We start from the raw sequence: 27,357 nt of genomic DNA on the forward strand, positions 1-27,357 counted from the left end.
GAACTGCAAAACCAGACTATTAAAAAGAGTGTCTTGCTGACACAGAATAAAGCATCCAAAAGAAGCAGCTTTCCTAAGAGACAGTGGCCAGTAAACAAACCAAACTACGAGTGACATTCTTGCCTCCAGGCTGAACACCAAAGCCTGGCTGACTTCTGACTAAATGGTCTCTTCTCTCCCACCAATACCATGGCACTGAAAGTGACATGTGGGAATAATCACCAGCACAAGCTATCCTGGGAACTGTGACCAGGATTTCCTTGGAGGAAAAAACTGCTGCAGACTGAAGTTACACCAGGCACTACAAGAACAAACAGAAGAGAGCACTGCACAGCACTGTATAACCTGACAGGATGGCTCTGCTTCTGTTCATGAGCACACACAGTACACCTTTAGTTCTGATTCAGATCTGAACCAGAGCCATCAACTTTTAAAGGATCACAAACAAAGGGAAAAAAGAATGAGATAGAAATTAATATTTAAAACGACTGGTTTTACTTAAATGGCATGAACTTTTGAAAGAGCTCCTTATTGGGACCTCTGTTGTGCTCAGATCTCCCTCAGTTTAGACTCACACAATTGGCCCCAAGCACCTGAAAAACTGGGTTCCATTAAAACATGCCATCCACTATGCAAAATGGTTTTACATATGTCTTTACTTTGCACCATTAAAAGTTGTCCTACAAATCACCAAAACAAGTCTTTCTGAAATAACCTTACCATTACTGATGAACAGTTCTGCAAGTTGCTCCTTGGAGAAACCAGCATCCACTTCCACTTTAACAATCTCACACGTAGATCCTGCAGCCTCTTGCTTTTGCTGTGTTGAAAATTTAAATATTTGGTGAAATAGTGAAAACTCTGTTTATGGACTAATTCACTTGATATGTTTGTGCAAATACCTTCATGCAGGCCGCTATCTGATATGCTATATAATCTTGCAAACTTCCTTCTGGACCATGGAAAATGACATTACGGTATTGTTCAACCTGAAGACAGATAAATATAAACATTTATTTAAAAAATAAATTATTCTTGGAATTCAGATTTGGATTTTTTTTTTAACCTAGATGACAAAATCAGCACCTAAAAGACAAAATTGTTTGATTTGCACTACTGGAATTGATAATCCTCACTATACTAATTTCAAAGTAGACATTATTTGCATACAACATCTTCAAAATATATTGATACATTTATATTCTAATGTGTAAAACTACATAGCAAGGTATTTCGTTACAACAGACTTTAAAACTTAAAACAGTCATCTGGAAGAATAAATTTAGTAATCACAAATATTTTCTTGATCTTGAATTAAAATATATACACTAGAAAGATGCCAGAATCATCAGTTTAAGTCACTACTAAGTTAAGGATTAAGACTGAGGACTTTATTTGCAGTAGAAATGGGTTCATGTTATCAGTATGGTAGAACAATTTTTTTTAATCTAACTCTGTTTTACCTCTAAAATATCAGTAAGGGAATATACTCACATCTCTGCAATCTCTCAGCAATATGGCTGAATACAGCAGAAACCTGTGGCATGTTCTCCTGACAACATAAAATACTACCCAAAGACACAGCAGAAATTAAGCTGGTTCTAAACTAATTCTGATTTGACGCAATGTTAAAAGAAATTATCTGTGAAAGTTAGCTCATATTATTCAATTATCCTTACGTTTTGTGGTATTAAATAAGGTGTGTTACAGGAGATTTCTACATAAGCTAGTAATAAAATTCAGATCTCAAATAATTGCTTATGTGAATGTTATTCTAATTTACTTTCTCTTCCAAAAGTGGAATAAAATAAATTTGGAAAGCAATTAAGATATCAGAGTGCTTTTAATATATTTTTAAGCAATTCAGTTAATCAGATAGCACCTATTTAAAGAAGAAAGTTAGTGCCTTCACAAGACTAAAGTTAAGGGTAAATTTAGGGGGAACTTTATTTTAGAACAGTTTTCATCCCATTTCATTTTTTTACAAGTCTTGATGCTCTTTCACAGAGCAAAAAAACCCCCAACTTTAGTCAACACTATTACAGAAGTATTTTGACAAACAAGTAGCATGCAGAGAGAAGCAAGCTTATTACTGACCAGGCGGAGATAATTCTGAAGTGTCTGAAGATGGATCATGGATGCATAAGTCACACTGTTTAAACAGCCTTCTTGAGGTCCTTAAAATGAGATACACAAATAACTTTGGTAAATTTCTCATGTTTACATGCATGTAGGACTGATACATAAGATTTTCATGCAGTATTCTACAGTTACCTTTTATAATTAGAGGCTACACAAATTGAAATGCTGAGTAAATGAAAGACATTAATCTAGCACCACAGATTCATGGGTATCCATGACATAAGCAATATATATACTACTATACAGCTGAAAAAGGCAGTAACACTTTTATGTGCAGCATATTTTCTGGCACAGACATACCAGAAAAATGTTGTAGACACTTTAAAATCTAGTTAAACAATGAAACAGATATGATGCCTCTGAGAATCAAGCAACAATGAAGAACAACACCAGTAGCAAATGACTCTCAAATTATGTAATTCATATGGAGTGCCTTAACATTCAAAACTGAAAAATTATTACTTGAAAATTACCAAACAAAAACACTGTGATATGCTCAGCTCTATTGTTCTTCAAAAAGTCCCATGGTGGCTGGGAAAAAATCTGACCTGTTGACCATGTAATGTTTCCTGTTAAAAAAAAATAAGAGAGAGATATTTCTTGTATGTATATAAAGTGTCCTACACTCAAGCATATTTGCTTGCTTACGAAGATTATATGCATACACTGACAAATTTGACAAACAAACTAATCCCATGTATGAGATGCACTAAATCATGCTATTATTTGATATACAACTGGAGTTACTAGTGTCTTCTTCCAGTTGAGACACAAGTTAAACAGCTAGCCTGTCTTTTTATCTTTACATGTAAAATAGAATAATTTGCCCAGTCTAATGTGACCAGGGTTCAGTTTTGCTGATGGAAGGTGAATGAAGGAAGGAGATTTAAGATGAAGTACATGGATTTTCAGAAACCTACACAACCGTTTCTAAGACCACCACATTTTGGCCAATTTTGCATAATTTTAAAGATTTCTCTTTTGTACCTTGCTAAGTGAAGTTATGTAAAACAGTAGTTCTGTTTACCTATGCTGGTGATTTACCGTTGGTATTTACTGTATATTCTGGATGTACTGTAAAAAAGCAATGCAGGCTTTGAATTGTTTTTGTAGGACCACAGAATATCCTGAGTTGAAAGGGACTCACAAGGATCATCAAAGTCAAACTCCTGGCTCTGCTCAGGACATCCCAAGAATCACATGTACCTGAGAGCATTGTTCAAATGCTTCTTAACTCTGTCAGGCTGGTGCTGTGACCACTTCCCAGGGGAGCCTGTTCCAGTACCCAAACACCCTCTGGGTGAAGAACCTTTTTCTAATATCCAACCTAAACCTCCCTGACAGAGCTTCAGGCCATTCTCTCAAGTCCTGTCACTGGTCACTACAGAGAAGAAATCAGTATCTGCCCTTCCTCTTCCCCTCATGAGGAAGCTATAACTGCAATGAGGTCTCCCCTCAGTCTCCTCTTCTCCAGCCTGAACAGACCAAGTGACCTCAGCCACTTCTCACACAGCTTCTCCTCTCTGCCTTTCACCATACTCACGTCTCCTTTGGACACTTCCTAATTGCTTTTTCTTATATTGTGGAATCCAAAACTGCACATAGCACTCAGGGTGAGAACTTAGTTTCACCTGACATATGGATTTCTCCTCTGGAGTACTAAAAGTACTAAAAGACTAATTAACATAGGGCCTCGTGATCTCCAAGATCATATTAAAGCACATAATTAATTGTTCCATACACAGAGCTAAAAGTAAGGAATGCTTTCATGACAGGACTGTTCAAAGTTTCGTATCTAGTATTAGTCTTTCTTAGTCTACGCTTTAAAAGATGCAATAATTCAAAGATATTTTATTCACAAATTCAAGAACACCCCCAAGTTTGCTTTTATCATTAACACCAATATTGATACCTAGTTTAACAGAAAGTATACTGCTTGCACCGAGGCCAATGTTGGATTCTGCAGCACTATTAAATGACAGATCTTCCAGGCTCCTCCATCCATCAGATGTGATTGCTTGGAAATGGTTTGTCACTGCCTGACTCACTGCTTTTGAAAAATCATCCCATGACGTCTGCTTGCGGATATTTAAAGCACATATTGTATCAAATTCCTCTGCACCGCAATGGACTGGTTCAATGCCACTGACTGAAATCCTTACAGGTACATTAAGAGCATCTGTTGAAAAACAAAATATCAACTATGAGAAAAACTGTAAAACTCAAAATAATCCCATTATTATCAACCAATAACATCCATTATTACAAAGGAAAGCTACAAGATAACTCCTGCTACAAAGAAGCAAATGGTAAAGAATGGCACAGATTGCCACCACAAAATCAGAGCAGTAATGAAAATACCAAGGAATCTATAATTTTTACAAAAAACAGTTCAGTATTATTATGCTTAAATAACAGGAAACAAAAAATTTACTTAATCTTATATTTCCTCTTTAGAGACTAATTACTTATAAATTAAGACAGATGGTAGGCAATGTCTTAATTTTTCAGTTCATTGTGTTTATGCACATTTTTTCTTATTAATGTAGGAAATAATTTTCTGGCACTAGTGCACAAGTGGAAAACACAGCTAAGCCAAACATCTTTAAATAAAAAGCTAAGAGCTAAGACAGAAAATGCACTTGAAAGGGTATATTTGATTTGCTATAGAGTAAATTGACAAAATGTTAGAAAAGGAAATTTACAGTCACATTCCAGAAACTATGAAGTATTTTAAATCTTGCTCTTTGGAATACAACTCAACAGAAGCAGCAGTCTCTGAGGATCATTTGGATGACTAAAAATTAACTAAAACTATCTTCTAATTTTCATGTTGAACAATTAAATTAAAATTAAAATTATATTTTAAAAAGTACACCATAAAAAACAACGCATATGAGATTATTATGAAGTCTTGCAACATAATCTTCTTTTGCCTTTTGTGTCCAGAAGCCAGATCTTCAGTTGATATAAACCAATGAAGTATTCCTGATGTCAGAAGAGCTCTGATTTAAACCCACTAGCCTACTAATGGGAAAAGATTACCATCAGGCATCCTTCAGATGTGGAATTGTGAGAAATGCATCAAAGGCTTGCCCTTCTGATGGCAGGACCTCAGGGAAATGAGCACAGACTGTAAGGAGTACAGAGGGTCCTCCACAAGGAAACAGGCCCCTATGACAGAGGTACAGAATATGCCTAAACTTTAATGCATGTGACCTGTAAGGCACGGCTGGCAATCCTGGCCCCAGTCTTTCACATCTGTCAGAGCACAGATCCTCCTGTCCTACAGTGGAAACCTTCCTGCAGTGTGAGGAAGGTAGAGGATGGTACACAGACACCTTACCAGGTGATGTAAAAATGTATTTTTTATTAAGTCAGGGCACATTTTTGCCCCAAAAATGCAGTCTTGGCTCAAGGTATAAAGAAAAAGAGAAGGGGAGGCCAAAGGTTCTGACCTGACAAAAGCTGTTGGATTCATGCGAAGCATGACCAGAGACACAGGGCACTAAGACTGATGGAAATAATAGAAGCATTAATTTAACAGGCTGCAGATTCAGCCATCAGGAATTTGTTTCAGTCTGATAAAGATGACTATGGAGGAGTGCCTATTAGAAAGTGAGCTGTGTTCCCCTCTGAACCTGCAGTAAAATGGTAAGATCTGGGATTTAAAATAGCTGAAGAGGAAAATCAGAAGCAGTAGACAGAAAACTTCCTCAATTTGTTGATAACCAGTGAACTTAACCACCCACATCCCTATATTCCAGAAGACAAACAAAAAAGGAGTGAAAAAATAGAGAGCATACAAATCTACAAATGCCATAATTTTAACCATGCAGAGAAATTTAGATATCTTTCTCTGTATCTATAGATACAGATATATATATATTTATACAATTATATAAAAACCACAAAACTAGTGAGAGGATGAATTAAGTTCTGTCTCAAGAAATGCACAGATGAGCCTGCTCTACTGAGTTTTGAGAAAACTTACAAAGAAGGAAGAAGATGACAGGTTTCAACAGAAGAGCAATCTTACAGAAGTTACTGATGCTGGTAAAAAAAATGTTCTTTGATGTTGTCTCTAAGACATATTTGAAGAATCAAACAAATAAGCCCTTCACCAATAAGTGACAAAATAAACTATGCTCTAAAAAGAGATTCAGATATGACCAGATGATCGTCTTAGCCTGAGGGAATTTGACAGCTACCCACCACTAAGTGACTATTTCTGCCAGAATTTGAAGAAAAGAGGAGGGCAATAGCTTTTGAAAAAGTAATTACTAATATTAAATTCAGAAATTTTAAGAGAATATGGACATTTGCAAATGTACAGTATGTATCATCTTTTTGAATGGTTTAGAAACAAAGACATGAGGAATTTAATAACCTCCAACAAAATTTTATCATATGCTTTTGCAAAATCTGGAGACTAGAAACTTGCTAGAGTAAAAGTAACTTAATATTGTGTTGCCAAAGTAACTTAATATTGTGGTGCCAAAAAAGTGACAACTACTCTTTTCATATTTCTCATTCTTACCCCACAAGTTCTTGATTAAAAACATTTTTATGTAGCGCTGATAGCATTTACTTACTTAAGTTTTCTAGGAGATGTTTGCAATCATCAGTAGCAACATCATGCAATGTTCGATTACACTTATCTTTTCTCTCAGCCTCTAGTCCACCATGGCTACAAAGGATTTCTAGACAGTTCTGCAAAGGTAGGAACTGTATTATTTACTTGTCCATTTGCTGCACTAAAGCATTCTACCAACATGTTGTTAGATTCCTAATTAAAATTCTTACACATGCATTTCCAAAGACAATCAGCTACAGAGTTTCTATATATAAAAGGATGTTTTCTCACAGAGTTGAAAGCCAGGAGTAAAAATATTTTATAGCAGATTTTAAAGTCTCAAATAATGACTATAAAAAAGCAGAACACAGAGAGCCAGGGTTCTACAGTCTCTAAGCATCAAGTGTTGATTAGCTGAATTAAGAAATTCTTACATCTGGCCACGAGTTTAGGTAATGATAAGGAGACAGAAACCCAGCTATCATCCTGGTTTGAACATCTTGGCCTCAATATTCAAACAATGCTAAATAAGCAATTCTAAAGCTTAATACAGACTATTAAATGAACATATTTAGGTAACAATCCATAAAATCAGTTTTCACTTTGTAATTCACCAAGCAGGAGTTTCCATCATGACTGACACCTGAGTGGAACACAAAAAAGAAATCATTTTCAATCACCTTGCAAGCCTCTTCTTTAGCAGAATTTCTGCAAGCAGAAACCTGAAATTCTGCAAGCATCGTAAAATGCAGTGATATAAAAATGTATTTTTATTAAGTCAGAGCACAAACATCTTGTGGATGACAACATGATGCACTCTAAAAATGTCATATGCTCAACAAAAGGGAAAATCACTGAAATTAGAAACAAGCTATTAGCATATAAATTTGGATTGGTAGAATCATTCTGTAACATGAAAAAATATTCACTATATAGATCCTCCCAAATATGTGTGGGATAAAAGAGTTCTCATAAAACCACAGTCAAATTGATTGATCAACAATCAGAAAAAGCATCAAGTCCTTGTTTCTTATGACCATCATTCTGCAATAATACAGGCGGCCACCATGAATACAGGCGGTCACCACTTTTTCATCTCAAATATGCTTTTAAAGACACATATTGAAAAAAAAGAAACCAGTGAAAATTATACTAGTTAATACTGTATTGATAATGTTTGGGGTTAAGCATAGCAGAGAAACCAAACCCTAAAAACACAGAGTAGCAGCTATTGAGTATTTTAAAGGTGGAATAGTGGCTAGTTGCAGGTCGACATAGTGTTACCTATTTTGTAGCTGTTCTACAGAAACTTTTGTCAGTGTATCTGACACTCTCAGACCTTTCATAAATATAGCACTCATTCAAGGTATATCTGCCTGTGAGGTGAAATTTTACCAGGCTGTAGTTATAGCACCTATAAGTACTTTTAAAAAATGTTTAGCTTAGTAAGCTTGCCAGAAGGATATCAAACAGAAAAAAGCACACATTTTCTTGACAGGTTAATTTGTTAACACTATCTCTCAAATAGAAGCAATGAATAGCAGAACAGCAGAAGGCTGAGGACTGAACTATGAGGCTGAAAATGGGAAGTAAAGCAGGAAGACGTGGGGACAGAACAAAGAAATCAAGCTTATTTCCTTAGTAAAATGAGGATTTTTGTTGTCTCTGCTGCCTATGAAATAATAGCTAAGATGTCCTAGCAGAATTAATCTGTAATGAATGGCCCCTACCTATCTCAAAACAAGAGGATGCAAGTGTCAGCGCTGCTTAAATGCAGCTATCATGCACTGGAATGAATGACATGCAGTGTACATAATGGATTAGAGAACAAAGTCAAAGTGTTAACAGCACTTGGAGATGGCTATTAAGCTTTTTTAGCTTTTAAATATCCCAAACATATCTCAAATCAATAAATGCATCAATTCAAATACTATTTTACAGTCTCTGCAACATCAAAACCAGGAATCTGATTGCCAGCTGTGTATCACCTTCACCACCTAAGAGACTCCCCTCAACACCAAATGGAGATCTTATTAAGCAGTTGACTCGGAATGTGCTTAGAAACTCAAACCCTGGAGTTATTAATGAAAGACATACGCGAAGACTTCCAGTGTCAGACCTTTCAGAGAGCTCACTAGTCAAAGCAGTTTTAGTCAGAAAATGAAACCTAAATTCAAAGTTCCTGAGGATTATATTATTGCAGAAAGAGCCAACATAGTGCACATTATTTAGGTATTTGCAGACTACAGCAAGTATCTTAAACTCCACCTAAATTTGTATGAGTAGAAACTGGAATGAGAATCTGCATCTGCCTAACAGACACTGGTAATGGAGCACTGACTCTTTGTAATGCAAAATGCTGAGTAAGCAGTGGCTGTCCCTAAAAAAACTTGTAACCTTAACTGAATCTTAAATCTGTGTCTATTTTGAGCATATTTATTTTGAATGTAAATTTATCAGGGAAAAAAGCAAACATAATGATGGTATTGAACTAGGCATGTAAACACAAGCTGATTTTTGAAGTCTTGGACTGTATTTTCTTAAAATTCACTCTTCTGTATTCAGCATCCTCTGTTTTCTTCCTGGGTAAAAAATTTTACAGTGAGATCTGTCTGACAACTACCATATAAAAAGAAGTCCTTTGAATGGTCAGTGTTAGAAGTGTACAGCTTCAGATGTCAAGAAGTGATATTAAATTTCCAGAAATCCTCCTGTTTGTCACCAGTAGGACCTGTCAGGTCATCCTCCATGTCATCAGTTATCCCAACCTCACAAAAATGTTTCATCGCCTGCTAAAAAGACTGCCCAAAATAACAAATCAAACAAGTCTGCACAAATCTAGTTCTCAAATTTCTTCTTCACCCCTCCTTCACAGAGGAAAAATTGTTCCTAGTGAAATTATGTCAATCTAATATCTATAAGCACATGACATCCAATGAATTGGCATTCAGGGTGGGATTCATCTCACCTTAACTTTGAAAATATCAAGTAATGATGTTTCCTCTTTTTACTAATGTCCCATAAGAGGTAGAGATTTAAATACGATAATTCACTCCATTTGACACCCAGCTTCTGGGACAAATTGTCCTCTGGAGGTCTATCTCTGTCACTGTTAAATCAAGTTGGCCTATAAACTACATAACAAACTTAGACTTGACATCTAAGTTGTAATTCTTCAAAGATAAAAGAAAAGTATTTATTTTGCCTAAATTCTAGTTTCTGTAACTTGTTCACACAGACTAACCTTAAAGCCTTTTGATGCTGCTATATGGGCAGCAGTCCAACCCTCTTTGTCAGCATGGTTGATGAGATCTGCAGAAACAACAGGCTTTACTCTACTGCTATAGTCATCTTCTCTCTTCTCCAAATCAAAGTAGTCTAAATTAGACTCTGCATCCATCAAACAGTTCCCATTGTTCGGCTCTCCATAGTACATAAGGAGCTTGAGACTTTCAACATTACCAGAATCTACTGCTGCATGAATTGGTGACCAGCCATCCTAAAAAAGAAACCACAATAAAAAAGCACTCTGCCACCAAACACACAGAAAATTGTTTGCAGACTTATATCAGCAAAGAATCTGAATGGAAGGCTCTGTCTGGAAATTAAGAAGACAAGCAAGAATGACATAATAATCCTTTGGGAAAACAGAGTTGCTTGTATGTGTTTTGGATGAAAGAGAGGGAAGAAAATGTAGAAGAAAAAGAATTTTACAGCTTTTTCCAAGGACAGTCCAACAGATAAAATCTTCAAAATTTTTAGAAGAGTCTAAGTGATACAGGGCTTACATACTGTTAGTAAACTGCTTGTTTCCTGTGCATCAAACAAAAATGATTCCTACTATCAATATTGTTTCATGCTGCATTAATCCATTTATGAGTCAGTTTCACAGTTTTGACATCACAACTTTCTCTCATTCCAAGTCAAATATATTTACTTTCCAGTTGCAAAATGAATGAATGATAAAAGATTTAGTGTAATATTTACAGGAGGAAGAGAATGTTCTGTGAAGCTACTACTCTTTGTGCAGTCTATAACCCACATTTATTGTCATTAGAATCTACTGACATCACAATCATAAAAAAAGTTTAGAAAAGCATCTGAAAAAGGCAATTATGTAGGCACTAATTTGAGACAGTCCTCCTTCCTTTCTCCTCTAGATTTGACTTTTTTTTGGCCATATTCTGCCATTTGTGATATATAAGACTCTACAATACTGGCAAGAAAGTTTTGGGGTGTTGTCTCTTCAAGGACAACAATAAAGCACGCTAATGTAAAAAGTGGAAGTATTTTACAAAACCAGTGCTGGAGAAAAGTTGCAGCCAATTGCCAATGGAATCTGAAATATGTAGAATGGTATGAAAGTCACATCATTTAGGAGATTTTAGACAATCTACAGTTAAAAAAACCTAGAAAGTATTATGAAAATAACAAAATACTAATTTCAAATTATATGGTTTATTTCAGATTTAAAGAAAAGTTTAAATAAATATTTTAATGTCAATATTCAGTACTATACAAGGTACTGTTTTAACTTACACTGGTTTTTATTGTTCGATCTGCTCCACCTTCCAACAATAGTTTAATACAATCGTTATTTCCATTTTTACAGGCCAGGTACAAAGGCGTCTGTCCTCTTTCAGCAGCATGGTTAATATCAGCCTGATACATAATTAATAATTCTGCACATCTACAGCAAACAATAAAGCAATAAAATTGTCTTATGTTAGACATGCAACGCCTCTTTAAAACTTAAGACATTTAAATATTTTAAATAAAGTATTAATTTTACAGATACAGATCTACCTGTGAGCAACCCATATACACAAGTATAAAGGATAATTTTGTACATAGGTATAAAAACAGACTACTTCAAACATGTAAATCTTAAACTACTGCAGCTGCATTTAAAAATTGTGAATGTAAACCACTCAATTTCACAAGACTGATAAAAACTTGATGACAGCTGCTTAAGAAAAACACTCAGTTGAGCAAAAAAAGAGAAACATTTCTGATTACTGATATTTAAAATAGAATTGAGAAGGGAAAAAATAAAATGAAGGACTAGGATTAGCTTTACCAGCAAAATGGACACTCATCTAGGGAAGTAAGCTGGTGGGGGCAGCAAAACAGCTATGGCAGTACCTACCATTCAGCAGGTACCTGAATGGAGGCTACTCTGCAAGGATGGCTTGGGTGTATTGCTAGCAGCTACTGGGTTATGGAGGATGGAAGATTAGACGGAGTGCTGAAGAGCAATTCACTTGCAGTTGGCATTCAGATCCAAGCTCCTGTATATCCTCACAACCCTGTAGCAGTAGGTCCATTTTTTTCCCAGTTCTTGTGCCAGAGTTGGCTACTTTTCCCTTCCCCAGCCTAGATTTTCAAAAACACTTAATACCTTGCAAAAATCTTAATGCCAGTCAATTCACTCTGCAGTTCAAACAAGCACCGTTAACAAAGATAAGTTCCGAGCTCTCCAGCTCAATATTTATCAGTCCATAAAAATAGAAAGCATATCAACAATAAAGCCTCAAAGCAGTTAGTGCAATGCTGCATAACTACTGATTAAGAGACCATACTGTAACACAGTATACTGTGACAAAATATTTAAACCAATGTAAAGTATATATATAAGTAAGAATATAAGAATGTAAGTAACTATATCCTAAAAAATCACAAGTATTTAAGAAAATTGTTTTTGATATGTTTCCATCCAGTTAGAAAATCAGTTAAGTTCAAGGTCAAATGCACAATTTTAGAGAAGAGTAAAACAGATATCATTGATATGAATTACTTATCTATATTTTCCAAAAATTCTCAACTGAACAAAAAAAAATTCAAATAAAAGCAGTGATCTGCCTTAATAAATGTTAGGCATACATACTAACCATACAGTCACAAAGTCACCTTAAGAAAGGCTCACAACAAGACACTTCCATAGAGCAATTCAAGATTTGAGTTTTAAGTCTGCTAGGTTAGAAATACCTGGTTTGATACTTTACATTATATTTGGTGAATCTCGAAAAGCTACATCGACTTTCCACCTCAAGTTCAGGGTCATCGTGGCCTGGACCACATGGGAAATGATTCTGGAAGATTCTCCTAAAACTAGTTACTGGACCAGCCTCACAAAAGTAGAATTTTTTTTCTGACTACATAACTAGGGTTAGAACAACAGTATTGTCTTGGCTCAGGAACAAGGTTAATGAAGATGTCACAGGGGACTGGTTATCAAGTCTATGACAGACACCTACTGTGCACCTGAGAGCAGTTTAGTGCTGTCACTAACCCCACATTAGGAATCAGACAATACTGTTGCCCCAAATTCCACCTATTACAGATTTTTTTTTTTGTGCCTGAACTCTGAGGAGACCAACAAATCAAACAGCCTGAACCATTTGCAGTCTTTCTGACATTTTTGGCTAGCCCTGTCATTCCATGCTCAATTTTACAATTCAACTCATGTTCAGTATCTTAAAAAGTAAATGCAAAAAATCTGTTTAGGGATGTCATATTACATAAGCAAGTCTAAGATAAAAAGAATATAAAATCTGCAATAGCACAACACAGCTGATGATACATAGCAAAGTGTTCAGGGAAATAAACAGCTTCCTATTTAAATGAAGTGTTAAGATATTTATTTTAGTGAGAGAATATGAATACAAAAAAATTAAAGCTTTAAAAAACCTTGTTTTGTTGTGTAAGGCATTTGATTATATATCACTCAGGAGAAAACTCAGATGTTCATTTGCCTCTGAATATGATAGTTTTCTATGCCTGAAAAAGATCAGTGCAAAACTAATTTCCTTCTTCCTTTCTCTGTTAATCCTATACTATGGCTATAACTCAAAGATAATTAAGAAATTCAGTGGTATGATGCCCTGCACCACACTGTAATTGCTAAGAATACATTTGCAGCAACCTTAAGAGCTGAAATTAGAAAGAAAACAAATAGAAAATATTAAAATCAGAATGGCATAAGAATATGAATTTAAGTAGCTGCTTTCAATAAATTATAGTTAAGTACATTTATACATAAGAATGCAACAATAATGTAATGAAAACCTATATAATGTAAAGATAATATAAAATTGAGTAACAGCTGACACGCAAAATCTTAAAGGCTTCACTTACTTGACATGTCCCTGAGCAACTGCTGAACACAAGGGTGTAAAGCCATTTTTATCAGCAGCGTCAACTTGTGCTTCTGCAGCCAGCAGCAATCTCACACAATCTATAAATGGAGCAGAACCATGGAATGAATCAACAAGATCAGCGTTAAAACTGTCAGAGGCTAAAGTCTGCTCAAGGGGCAACAATCAGCCAGTCTTTTGGACTGCACATCACACCTTAGGGGACTGAAATAAAAGCTGAAGAAGAAGGTTGCAGGAGAGAGATGAGAATTGCCTCCCATGGGCATGACCACCCTTCTGCAAAAAGGGCTTGGGTTGGGTTCTGCTGGGATTCAAACACGTGCCCACTGCAGCCAACTCCCACAGCATTAGCTATTCTACCTCCCAAGTGGGGAATCTGACTTATCCAGGAGTCCCTAAGGGCATCACTGCCTACTGGCAGTAGTGACAAATATAACAGCCACAGGGGAGATGTTCACAAGCCGCACAGACCTCAAGCAACACACTGGCCAGTCTTATTTTAGGGCACTGACTTGTGATTGCAATGACAAATAAAATAAGCTGAAAAACTCAAACCTCCCAAAACCATTCCCATTCATGTATTTCCAAAACCACATGCTAAAAATAGTACTAGCCTGATTCCATCATCCCTACAGCTAATTTAAGATAATTAATTACATAGTAATTAGACTGCTTTTCATCCACAAATTGGAATATCATTGGACGCAATTAAGTTTGAAGAAAACAGTTGATCTGCTCCTCATTCTTGAAATTGGCTCCAGACCAAAATAAAACAAGTCTTTTGTAATTGAAACTACTACTTGGAAAATAAGCTCAGCTACAACACCAATTACAAACTCCTGACCTGATTTCTGAGCAAGCTTAATGCATGCTGTTCTGGAACTCAGCAAAATCCTGAAGCCAAGTTTCGTTAGTGAAGTTTAACTCTAGATATCAGAACCAAACACACACTAAGAACAACTTGGATATCAGAAAAATATATTAAGAACTACTTATAGATCTGACTAGTCTACACCATTTTTCAATGTATTTACTCTTGTTACAATTTTTTCAAATACTAATACAGATGTGGAGTTGATTGAATAAATAATTTAAAATTAAGGAACAAGATTCTAAAACACTCTAAGTTATTATTTTGTAAATGAGGATTCTTTAATTTTGAAGTAAGTAATCGGATGTGAAATTGGTTGTAAAGTTGGTAAGTTACCAGGACTTGATCTGTAATTTTCTTTATGTCATAAAGAAGCTCTCTGTTAACTAACTTACCAAGTCCTTCCAATTGTAAGATAGCACCACTTAAAATAAAATTATATTTTCATTCACTTTTTAACACAAAAATACTCTGCTAAGAATGACCTATCTTTTTCTTCTTCTTTCCTTTGTCAATTCTGGTCCTATATTAAATTATTAACTGAAAATACAGATTTCTGGATGTTGAAAAAAATTTCATCTAGAAGTTTCAAGTATTTGGCTAGAATACTCTGCTGTTTATTCATAAAGCATATGTTAGCCATGCAAAAGCCATGAACACACAGAACAAGACTACCTGTCTAGAAAAGCATAGTTAATTCATACTTATTGATCGACAGATCATTCAGGTGGTAGGTGATATCTACATAAATGCCGTTTCTGATGAAGCTTATCTCTGTGAAAATACTGCTTCTGAAAACAGCTTTTTATTCTTAGGGATAAGTGTGACCATGAGGAAATACAGCTACTTGCATAAGGAAGAACATGTGAGCTAGTAAGCTCCATATTACCTGTTCTGGTGGCATATTAAATAAAAGAGCAATTATCTCCAAGATGCCTGGGTCTTCTGGATGGACTTTTTACTGGGATTTGGAGAAGGGTAACTTGGGACAGACCAGGCTCATTCACTCCGGTTCATTCTGGTCTGCCATAAAATAATAAGCAGTGGGGAGAACTGGATGGAAGGGCAGGAATTAACAGACATTGGTGTCACTAAGTTGTAAGTTTTGGTCATAGCAAAAGCAAAACATGGAAGCAAATTAAGATAAACACCTGGAGATTTTACAGCTCTCCACCACAGCTGGGTAGTTAGTTCTTCCAGAGTGATGGCAAACATCATGCAGATACATCCGTGGCTTGACAAAGCTGACTCCATGTAGCTGTATGTCTCTGCACCTCACTCCTTTCTACTTCCCACACCATTCCAGTTTTTTTCTATCAATCAGGGTGCCACAGCCTCCAAATACTCAGAATAGAAGAAAATCAATTACACCGTAAATGCACATGATTAGCACATAGCTGAGTCCAAAGGATATTATTTTCTCCACATCTCTCAGGTTCAGGAACTCTTATTGTTTCATTCTGTTCTTCTCCACATCTTTGTGGTGGAGAATGGTCACAATTTGCAACACCATACAGCTATGCAGATCTATTAGCTAAGAGAACTACTGTTATTAAGCGCAGAGTAGACCTGAAGTAGTTCCTTCTTTGCTAATGGTAAAGCAAGGCAGACTGACAAAACAACCTGTTCAGCTATCGAGTCTAGTGGTTAAATCATGAAATTAACAGTTTCCTCATGTCCATTAAAATACAAAGAAACTGTGTATTTTTAGAGTGAATTTCTCTCTCTCAGACCTACAGAATTAGGGACAGTGTGTGTTGGAAACAAAGCATCTGCTATTAACTTCATGTGCTGCAAAAAACCTCTGCTGTAGCTCTCAAAAGGCAACTGTTTCCAAACAGGAAAGCTACACATTTTGCAATTAGGATAGATTAGCACAGAATACTTCAGTGCTCTCTTCTTGTGTAACTAAATTTTTTCTACAGAATGGGCTGAGATCATTTAACAGCTGTTGCCACCATGCTGGTTACAATGTGCTCTACCACGCTCTAGTTATCTACACATCTCAAATACTGCATTTCTGCACTGAAAATGTGTAGGGATCATTCAGTTTCCACTCTTCTCAGAATCTCTGAAACATGGTTTTTCTGAAGGGAGACACTCATGCTTGCTTTTATCAGTTCTAAAGTTACTCTTTTCTTCTTGTGAAATCTTCTCCAGGAGAAATAGGAACATCTGGTTAGTTGACTTAGAAATCTCAAAATCCATTTAGTCAATAAATCCACTTTAAAAATATTCTCAATAAATTAAATCATGGTGTGATCACCCACCAGTGTAGGCTTGTGTTAAGTTTTATGGTTAGACTGAACGATCTTAAGGGTCTTTTCCAATCTAAGTGACTGTAAGATTCTATGGGGGAAAAAAACCAAAACAACAGAAACTTACCATTGACAACACAACTCAACAGATTGAAAAATTTGAACAATAAATTATTTTATCCTTAAAATGACAGCAGTATCATTTCTTTCCACCTGGCTAGTTAAGGAGAGGTATTAGAAAGGACTTTTAAAAAGATTTATTTCTATACATCCATTCTTAAGCCTATATAATTTAAGTAAACTTAAAAGTCTCCACTTTGAATTGCTACATATATCCATTTATTTGAAAACAAATTACAAGTTTTATAGATCTATAACTTTCAATTTTCATATAATTTATTAAGGAGACATCAACATTGCTGTTGTGTGATTCTCTCATTCAGAGTTTATACACTCCACTTAGTTGCTGAAATGTGATGATTTGTACAACCAAGTATTTTTCACATCCTGTCAACTATAAATAGAAGAGCAACACTATAACCTCTGTAATACAGTTTTTATCTCAAAAAATAAAACATACTAAACAATTTCAGGGTGCATATGTTTGTTTTTATTATTGTGTTTGCACAATTCTTTCAAGTGTCTTTCTTATTTGAAATTTTGACAATAAAACAAGGAACCAAATTGCCTTTGCTGTCAGTAGGAGCTGTTCAGTAACTGAAAATCATTTGTTTTGATGCAATTTTAGAATAGAAGATGAATAAAGAAGAATTGTGTTAATTATGGTCTCCCACAAATATGAGCAATGATAATTGCATGTAAGCCTGGAAGAATAGACCAAACATCCATTCAGTGAGGGGAGAATAATAAATGCATACAATATAATTAACCTGGATTCTTAGTACTGCAGATAAGTTGAAAAAAGGAAAAAATCACCAAAGGAAAAAAAAGTACTCTTTCACTATTTTAAAGGTTTTGACAACAGGAAAGAAACTCAGGTGAAAAGGCCCCGATGTTTCTACAAAAAAAGAAACAAAAAAACAAAAAACCCCCATATCACCTAGGAAGCAAAGACAAAATACACCATTTTGAACAAAATGAAAATTCCTCCTTCTATATGCCTGGTAGCAAAATTAACCCTGAACATGTGAGAAAAATGTACACTATATGCTTAGCTGCAGATTTTGTATCCTAACTTTAGTTTTCTTTTTAAAATATTTCAAAAGAATTGTGAAATAGCCTATGTACTACCTGGAACACTGGATAAGGGGCTTGTAATTGTGTCACTAATAAATATTTCATTAAATAAAACCACAAAGTACTCTTGAAAGCAGTGGCTTTGATGGGACTTTGTTCCAACTTCTACTCTGAAATAAAATTCTGACTTCACTAAAAATTCATGGTATATTTGCCATTGGTATTTCTGGACTTCATCTTTAGTGTCCAAAACAGCGTAATAATACCACTTGCAATATAAGAATCTGGAGGTTTTTATTTAGGTAGAAAATGCTATAGTAATGTGCACTAGACTTTCAAAACAAACTGCTATTTGATAGCCTTGTCTTAAAGTCTGAAAATTATTGCTAGGAGTTTGTATCCATGAAATTCATATCTGTCAGTAACATACTTTCTGCATTTCATAGATATATTCATAAAATATGAAGACTGATGGTTGAAAGGCTCAGAAGTGCTTCTTCCTCAATACAGAGAAGGGTTGGGGTCATGAAGAAAGAAAAAAAAATACTTTTAATTTTCTCAGGAGAGCCTAGATAACAAATGAAGGCTATTTTATTTAGTTCAAAAATAAAGACAGTTAATCTTATTTCCCAAGTACCACACTATTCTGACACTATCTTCCATCATTTTCACTGCTGCTGCAGAAGATCAAAACCCTGATGACCACCTATTCTTTGCTGCTTACTCCCTGTAGAGGAAAGTTCTTTCTTTCAAGCTCAGAAGATTGCTATTGCTACAGAAGATCTTTAGTGTTTCACAGAATATGGGGTGATAATATCTGATAGGTTTTTATATTAATGGATCGGAGAATTAGAATGGCTGTTCCTGCAGAATGCTACCAATTTTTTGTGTTTCAAATGCTTTCTGAGTTCCAAAGTTCTGCTCCAAGAAGCATTGCTTATATATGCTATAGCATGATTTTGGTTATATAATCTATATATCCCATATAATCTATATATCCCTATATATCTTAAAAATTTCACATTTTTAAGAAGAATGCATTTGACTTAATTGAATATTACAAACTTATGAAGTAAGCTTTCACTAGTTTACATGGATGCCATACTAGATCTTAGTATCATTTACCTGTGTGTCCATTCGTAGCAGCAGAATACAAGGCAGAATAGCCATCTTCACAAGAGTAATTAATGTCCAGTCCTTCTTCATTAAGCAGCATTGATAATAAAGTGACATTTCCCTGGGCAGCAGCTTGGTGAAGAAGGGTGGGCCTGCCACCCAGGGGGACAGGACCACCACTTGTTAACAAAGGGGTTAGGGAGGAAGACCAGCCTGTGAGTTAAAGCAACAGAAGTTAGAGACATATAAATAAGCCCTGCATTTTCTGTGTTAAGTACTAAAAAGTATCTTCAACATGACTGCATTTGTTAGTTTAGCAAAATTTTTGTGATGGTGCTTTGTCTACACATTAGAAGGTATTCTGAAGAATAAAAACTGCATTGAGGGGTGACACTTGTTACTACAAATGAACAGGACCTCACAACAAAAGGTCAATGTGAAACTTGTGAATGGTAGTAGCATGTGGATGTCTCAAAAAATTTATATTATCAAAGCTAACAGAAGTTTTAGAAAAGTTTTAATTTATTTGCAATATGCCAGGAAGATTTTTTAAAATATCTATAGAAAAGTTTTTGAAACTAAGTACTTATTTTCATATGTAATTTTATCCTCCTTAGTGCAAACATTAGTATTTATATATTGTTATTTATATAACTCATGTGTAGTTATAAAGATTAATTGCACAGAGAGCCCTTATTGACTTCAGGTGCCTTTCAATAAGTTTGAAAAAACATGTAGAAATCATTTACACAAATAATACAGAAAAAAAAAATATTATTGAACTCTCCATTAAGGTAACGTTCCTTTTACTCTGTAATACTTAAACATTATAAAATGCTCCAGTGGGAATGAATAGCAGGTTATACAAAATTAATGTATGAAAGCTTTCAAGTCACTCCATTAACAAAGAATATTCAATCCAAAACTCTGAAAGCTTAGGAGTTGTGGTTAAATGTTCTGTTGACTACTTATCAGCTTTAGTAGGCACTTTGTTAAGAACATGAAGTTTGCTGCATAAGGCATAGAATATTTTATGCATCCTTCCTTGAGCAAAGACTGCAAGAGAAAATAGGAGAAAGGCTAGAGTTTTTCTTAATATATTTTCACTATTGCCATTAGAAAATACACATTGTATTTATCTCTTGAATAAATAACTTTGTCTTCTGTGGCCACAAATAGGCTACTATATGAGGTTGAAATTTGATACAAAGCAAGTTAAGGCAGCTTTCAATGCAGTTTTGCAATGCCTGAGACTGAAGAAGAGTTGCAGGCCATTAGCTTCAGCTCTGTTCAAGCTGGTAACTGCTATCCAACATCTCAAACTAGAAAAAGTATGTGGTAGTAGCAGTGCCATGCTGGGATGGTCTGCTCCACATTTTGGAAAACAAAATGAAATACAGAAATTCCCAAGAGAATTCTACAGAAACAATGGACTGGGTGCCTTGTAAGATCTCAATACATTTTAATTAACATCAAGACTTACACAAGAATTCATCATCTGAGCAATACCAATGAAAAATACATTGATTCCAGTTAAATATAACCCAAAACAACAAAAAAATGCTTGGAGTATTTTCATATTTGTTTCTAAAGTTAGCTAAATTTAAATTTAAATTAAGTTTAAATTTAAATTAAGTTTACTAGTGAAGTATCTAAACATATAAACATATTTTTAGTATTTTCCCAATATTATTAGCTTATTATTAAACTTATTTTTTTATATTCACTGTAGGAAGCCATCACTGCAGCTATGAAATTACCTTATAAATCCAAATTTAAACAAAAAATAAATTGTAAAATTAACTTCATACATCTTCTTATAACTTCAATTCTGAAGCTACCTTCTGAGTATTAATACTCTTAGTAATATTTATTTCTCCAATACTTGTAATCAGAGGGTTGTGAGGGTTTCTGAAGTTTATAAAAAAAACCAAAAAGCAATATACAAAGTAAACTGCATCCTTTAAGTGGGAAAAAGCATATTATCTTAAACTTCCACCATTTGAGAACAGTTAACTCTTACAAAATTCCCAAAGGTCCAAAGAAAAACTTGTAGTATTCCTTTCCTTTGTGAAAGTGGTTTTATTTTTCCAGCCTTTTGTTATTCTTTGAAACTAACTGTGCTGCAGCTGTTACTATACATATATTAATGTTTTTAAAATAGTACTTCCATAGTTTTTACTGTCTTCTTGTGGTAGTTAACTGATAGTGGATATTGTTAAGGTGGCACTGCCATTACTAAAATTGTTTATCCAAGTAAGACTGGTATTTTTGTAATATGAATAGTATTTTGAGTTTCCTTTCTTTTTTTAAAAAATGCAATTTTGGATGTAGTTTATTTGCTTGTTTGTTTGCTTGCTCTTGAGGCATCTTTAAGAGAAATGGCAAAATGAAAGGAATTTTTTAATGTCACATCTTAATTTTCATTTCAGCTCCTTGAAAAGAAAAATATGTTGTTGCAATTCAGTGATGAAATAATTTATACTAGGTTAGCATTAAATGAAAACCTTCTACTGATAAAGATACAAAAATAAGTAATAACACAAATATAACTTTACATTCTATTATCAGTGTGAAGCAGTATAATAAAATTCAATCCATCCAATAAAAATGTACCAACATTAGAAGATAACAATAAATAAGGGACACCATTACAGACTCAAAGAGTTAGGAAATGTGAAGCATCTGTGAAAGCTTGTAGGGCATGCAGTGATGAAGGGCAGAGGGACAGACAAAAACAGCTTCTGGCATCAGCTTCAGAATGTGAGATGGTTAATTTCAGAGCCTAGATCAGTCCTTCACCCCCCCCCCGCCACACACATTTTTATCTTCAAAGCCAATTGTAAAGAGAGAAAAAATCAATCATTATAGAAATGAGCAAAATAAAAAAAATATATTTCATTCAAGAGTGACACAGAAAGCACAAAAGTAAGAAGAAAGTGAAAGCAGAAATCCCAGGGATATGGTAATCCAAACGCCTACATTTGTTTCCATTTTGAAGTCTTACAGCCATTGAACTGCAGAAATCCAAACAGAGCAGAAGCATTTTGGCACTGAATCAAAAGCTGCTGAAGTTAATGAAAACACTGCCACAGATTTTGAATCAGGCCATAAATGTTCATTGTAATGTCTCTATGGGCAGTCTGCTTAACATTAATGATGAAGGCCTATGTCTTTTCCTAGCAGGGATGAAAAGAGCAACATGAGGTACAACAGCCACCTCTAAAAGAAGATACAATCACTTTACTTTAGCAGAATGCCTTAGTGATGGATCAGAGCTCCCAGTTAAAGTTTGCTCTGAAGAGTTCCTTCTCCTAGAACCAAGACATTTCCTTACTGAAAATCTGGCTGTTGATATGTTCCTATATCAATCTGAGCTCACTAGGAAACTCTATTAAAATTAATAAATATAATACTTTAGTGATTAGGTTATTATCAATTCTCCTGACTCCATGGTAAGAAGAAAGAAGCATGAATTTACTGACCAACAAAAAGTATAAAAATGAAGGATTCTGTCAATGTCCTTTAATATGGTAAAATTTTTTGTCACTGTTGTTAAATTATTAAAGAATTCTGATTGAAGCTCACTACTTACTATTCAATAAAATGAATAAGAGTTAACCATGTTCTGCTTTAACTGAATGCAAAACTGGAATTCTAAATATTTTCTGAAAAAAAGTAAATAAAGCATATTAAAATCAACCAGATGATTAATAGAACTAACTGATTCTGTGCCTAGAGGACATACAAATGCAGATATGGGAAGGAGGTTTCAGCAGTACTTGTAGTTTGTTAGATGTTTCTCACCTCAAAGAAAGTCATACTTAAAAACAGGCTAAAAAAGGGAATAAGTGCCATGAATTCAGGTATTACTGACCACGTTATCTCAACAAAACCAGTGTTATTAAATTTGGTTTATCATTCTATTTCCATATATATTGATAATTTTTTTTCTTAGCATGTAATTTTGAAGGAAATGTTTTCCATACTTGCATAATATCCATTGCTCTAAATGTAATTAGTTCTGCAGTTTGCTAGAATACTTGGCCAAAATAGATTACATTCCTTTAAAAACATAAAGAAAATGAGATTGAAGAATAAGTGCAATAAAATATAAGCATTATTGTGGGTAGAACACAAATAACCTGAATATTTATGTGAATATTACAGATCAAGTTATTAAGGTTCTTTGAGCCTGTATGTAGCCAGTAAAGGAGACACTAAAATAGCATGTCTATAGAAATAAAATAAAATAGCATACAGCTAAGTAGAGTTTAAGCAATCTTTCTTAGAGAACTTTGGATCGTGCTTCCCATCTGCAATTGTAAGTATTCCAGAAAAACAGTGTCACTTACAAAGTACTAAGATGAAATATTCAGAGCAAGGATTATAATGGAATTAAATCAACAAATATTTCCAACAAATGTACCCTCAAAAAAAGTGAAGGGAGTTAGAGAAAGAACGAAACCATAAAAATTAAAAAAAATCTAACAATTTTTGACAAAAAGTCCTCTCTTTGAGCATTTTCCCTGAGAATGGTCACACATTTCATAAGAAACACAAATTAAGTATTTGGGGGGCAGAGTCTGACAGAAAAGAATTACTGTTCTCCTAATAAAAAAGTTAATACTTCAAAGCATGAACTAAAGCTTATTCTTCTAAAGAATAATCAATAACTACCTTAAGTGATTACGAAATATCAGATAAATAATGTCATACTAACTGTTACATACACCTAATTCATGCTGATAGGATTTGTGGAATACAATCTCTTGTTTACAAAAACTATTCACTTGGAAGCTGACTTTCCAGTAATTTGTTCTATGTTCATAAAATCTTTTTTTTTTTTTTCTAAGAATTTGAAAATTCTGTTATGGAGCCTAATAGCACTTGAAGGCAAATTAGTTTGGAAAATATTTGAAATACTGGAAGACTAATAAGGTATCTGACATGGCAATCAGACTCATCTTGGAATATGAATTTAAGATGAAAATTCAGGACATCCATATGAAAAACAGCAAACTAATAGGCAGTCATCAAATCCCAATGTTGTTGACTCTGAGGAGTAGACAAACGGATAAGATTTCTGAGCTCATACTTTTATGGCACAGTTCAGAAAGGAGAGAGGATTCTGACAGTATGGTGTGACAACCAAATGTTAAAAGGATGAGTAGGTTACTCCTGATACATGTAGAAAGTCTTCAACGAAGTGGAATGAGAATAAAAATTGCTTAATAACAGGAAACTTGGAATCTCCTCACACAATATTGCCACACAGTTTTTGGAGTGGCTTCCCCAGGACTGGTGCTTGAGTTCAATTCACTTATTAGCAAGTGGTGCAGCTACCAAGAGAAAGTGGTTGGTTATATGTTGGAAGCAGATCAGCTGTGTAGGGCTTTTATGCCCTACAGATGATGATGCAGGGACTAGAATTATGAGGGACTGCAGTTCCGTAACTGAACTAGCTGTTGAACGTTTGAGACAATTCAAACATTCTTCAATGCTGATGAAGGTCTAAAGTGTTCCAGAACAGTGTTCTTTTTTTTTCACTGCAGTGCAAGTCAAACTAAAGAGGAGCTTCTACCTAATGTTCTAGTGCTACTGATCCCAGCAAGGAAATACGTTAATAAAAAGCTTTATAGGAGATCTACAGTTCACTGAAATGTAGATCAGTACTGTCTTTGTTCACTTTAATACCATCAGTAAGATTCTGTGAAGCTGGTGGCACATCAGACACACCAGTAAGTCCCCACCAAAACACAAGATGAGTAGCAGATAGACACATTGACTCCAGACTTCAGATTATCAACAGCTAGATTTTAACTTTTCAACAGCAAACTTGTGCCCAAATCTGTTGAAGTAAACCTGTGAGATGCCATGCATGAGTATTAACAAAGCCTACAACCAAAAAAGGAACTACAGAAAAACAGAAATAAAAATGAAACATATTCTCTAGGCATGTAATGATATATAGGAAAGTGCCCTGTTATACAGGCAATTACATGTCTTAATGTGAACCATCTACTGCCGTAGCAGAATACCATAGCCCCAGCTATCCCCAATTCTTTAAAAGATTCACACAGAATTGAAATACATATTCCTTGGAAGATCCCCAGGTTATATTCAAAACATCATTTCAGACTGAGAAAGCATTTTGAAGTCCAAAATAGTAGCATTCACCAAAAAAAAAATTTTTAAAAATTTAAAGGAATTTGTTTAATACACTCTAATCTGCAGCTCACTTACTCTAAACATTAGTCCTCTTTAGAAAAAGCCTTTTATATGGAGACTTCCTTGAGGAAGCCACCTTGCTTATAACATTACTAAATCAGAGAAAGAATTCCCATATCCCTGGAATGTGGAAAAAATACAAACAAAAATTTTAGCTTTTAGAAAGTAAGAAAGATAAAGTTACAAGATAAATAAAGTAAACAAGATATATAAGAAAACCAAAACATTGCTTTTGAGGGAGACAGTTTGTAGCATATCAATCCCTTTACCTGATGCTGTTACCAGGAGGCTGTCTGAATCACATGGTCTACAGGATGAAGCACTAACAGGGTTTATGGAGGAGCTACAGGCAATGGTGGTGGGAATGACAAAGGAATTTTCTGAACATGCAGGTTGGTTCAGTCCAGGAAAGTGGGAAGGCCAGGCACCCACCTGAGATGAGGCTATGGTTGGTATGGCACAGCCTGCAGGTGCCACAGATAAATCTATAGCAGGTTTTGGTGGCAGCTGAGGTGAGGACTTAGAAATAATTTCCTCATTTATTACCCTGATTCCTTGTGGTGAACTTGAAAGAGGTGAGGTCATGGTTTTGTTGTCAGTTTTTGCACTGGTATTTGGGGATCGATTACTATCCATTAAAACTTTAAGCTGTGGATGTGGTGGAGAAGGAGCTTGTGAAAGCCCTGGTTTTTTAGGAGGAATAGGTGGAGGGTTTCCTCTGTCAATTCTTGATACACTTGGAGTCTTTAAAGTAATTTTACCAACCGGGGCGTAAGTGCCAACTTCCCCTGAATGTGATGACCCTGGCCGCGAAGGAGTGCTGCTCTGAGGGCCTGTAAATCTTGAAAGAGCTTGGGTAACAGTATTCCGAGCTGCCTGCTTGGCAACAAGGTTGTCACGACTAGTAGGGGATACATCCCTTGAGGGAGGGCTTTGGGTTGTGTTTCCATTTTGGTCTTGGTCATTAGTATTTGCCTGAAATCTAAATCTAGCTGCTTGGACTCGTGGATTTAGGCCTGGATGGCCAGTAGTGTTGGCAGATGGTGAATGCAAACTGTGTATAGATGAAGAGAATGAGGAATTCTGAGCTGTGGCAGTTGGTGTGGTAGGGGTGCAAACGGAATTACTATTTGAAAAGGGGGAAGTGCTACTTGATAAATCAGGGGATAAGCCTGTACTTGGTCCATTTTCTTCAATTCTGTTTTGATTCTGTGCAAGAACAGGAGTTGTGGGAGGGACAAGTTCACTAGATGAAGATTGCCTATCAATGACAGGCTTCACAAAAGCTGCATTGGTACACACATTCATTTTTGTATTGCCAGACACTAGTGGGCTCACTGTAGAAGGCTTTATAGAGACAGTCAAAGGCAACTTCTTAGCGTTTTCTACACTACTGTCCATCATTACAGTCTCTGTTTGACAAGCAACAGTTCTTGAGCTTGGCTCTTCTGTTTCAACTGAAATAGAAACAAGACTCCTATCACTATTCTTCTGAGAAAGATTGGCTTTACTTTCATTCTCCTTTTTTAATTGCTCAATCATTTTGATCATTTTATCTCTTTCTTCTCTGAGGTCACTGGTGTGTGTTTCCTCTTTGTGAAGTTTGGCACGCAACTGCTCTCTCTCTGTGTCAAACTCAGACAGCTGCTTTTCCATTTGAGCTTCCATTTGTGTACTCTTTTGTTTCTCAGCTGCAAGAAACTCCTCCAATTCAGTAGCCTTTTTCTTTTCCTCTTCAAATTTTAACATCACTTCTTCCAGTTTCTGTGCTGCTTCTACAATTCTGCCAGACAACTGCTTACACTCTTT

At 35.2% G+C, this 27,357-nt stretch overlaps 1 protein-coding gene across 1 annotated transcript in view; it reads right to left on the minus strand.

Annotated features, from left to right (window-relative positions):
- CTTNBP2 (cortactin binding protein 2) overlaps positions 1–27,357 on the minus strand; it is a 64,572-nt gene that overhangs the window by 16,488 nt on the left and 20,727 nt on the right. Inside the window, 12 exon segments of the mRNA XM_031056897.1 lie at positions 721–820; positions 903–989; positions 2,098–2,177; positions 2,616–2,711; positions 4,055–4,321; positions 6,738–6,855; positions 9,963–10,217; positions 11,258–11,408; positions 13,856–13,955; positions 19,327–19,530; positions 25,818–27,354; position 27,357. The exon segment at position 27,357 is cut by the window's right edge and continues 137 nt beyond it. Of these exon segments, the coding sequence (XP_030912757.1) occupies positions 721–820; positions 903–989; positions 2,098–2,177; positions 2,616–2,711; positions 4,055–4,321; positions 6,738–6,855; positions 9,963–10,217; positions 11,258–11,408; positions 13,856–13,955; positions 19,327–19,530; positions 25,818–27,354; position 27,357 (2,996 nt within the window).

The sequence above is a fragment of the Geospiza fortis genome, unplaced genomic scaffold (assembly GCF_000277835.1).
Source record: "Geospiza fortis unplaced genomic scaffold, GeoFor_1.0 scaffold195, whole genome shotgun sequence".
NCBI classification, from domain to species: Eukaryota; Metazoa; Chordata; class Aves; order Passeriformes; family Thraupidae; genus Geospiza; species Geospiza fortis.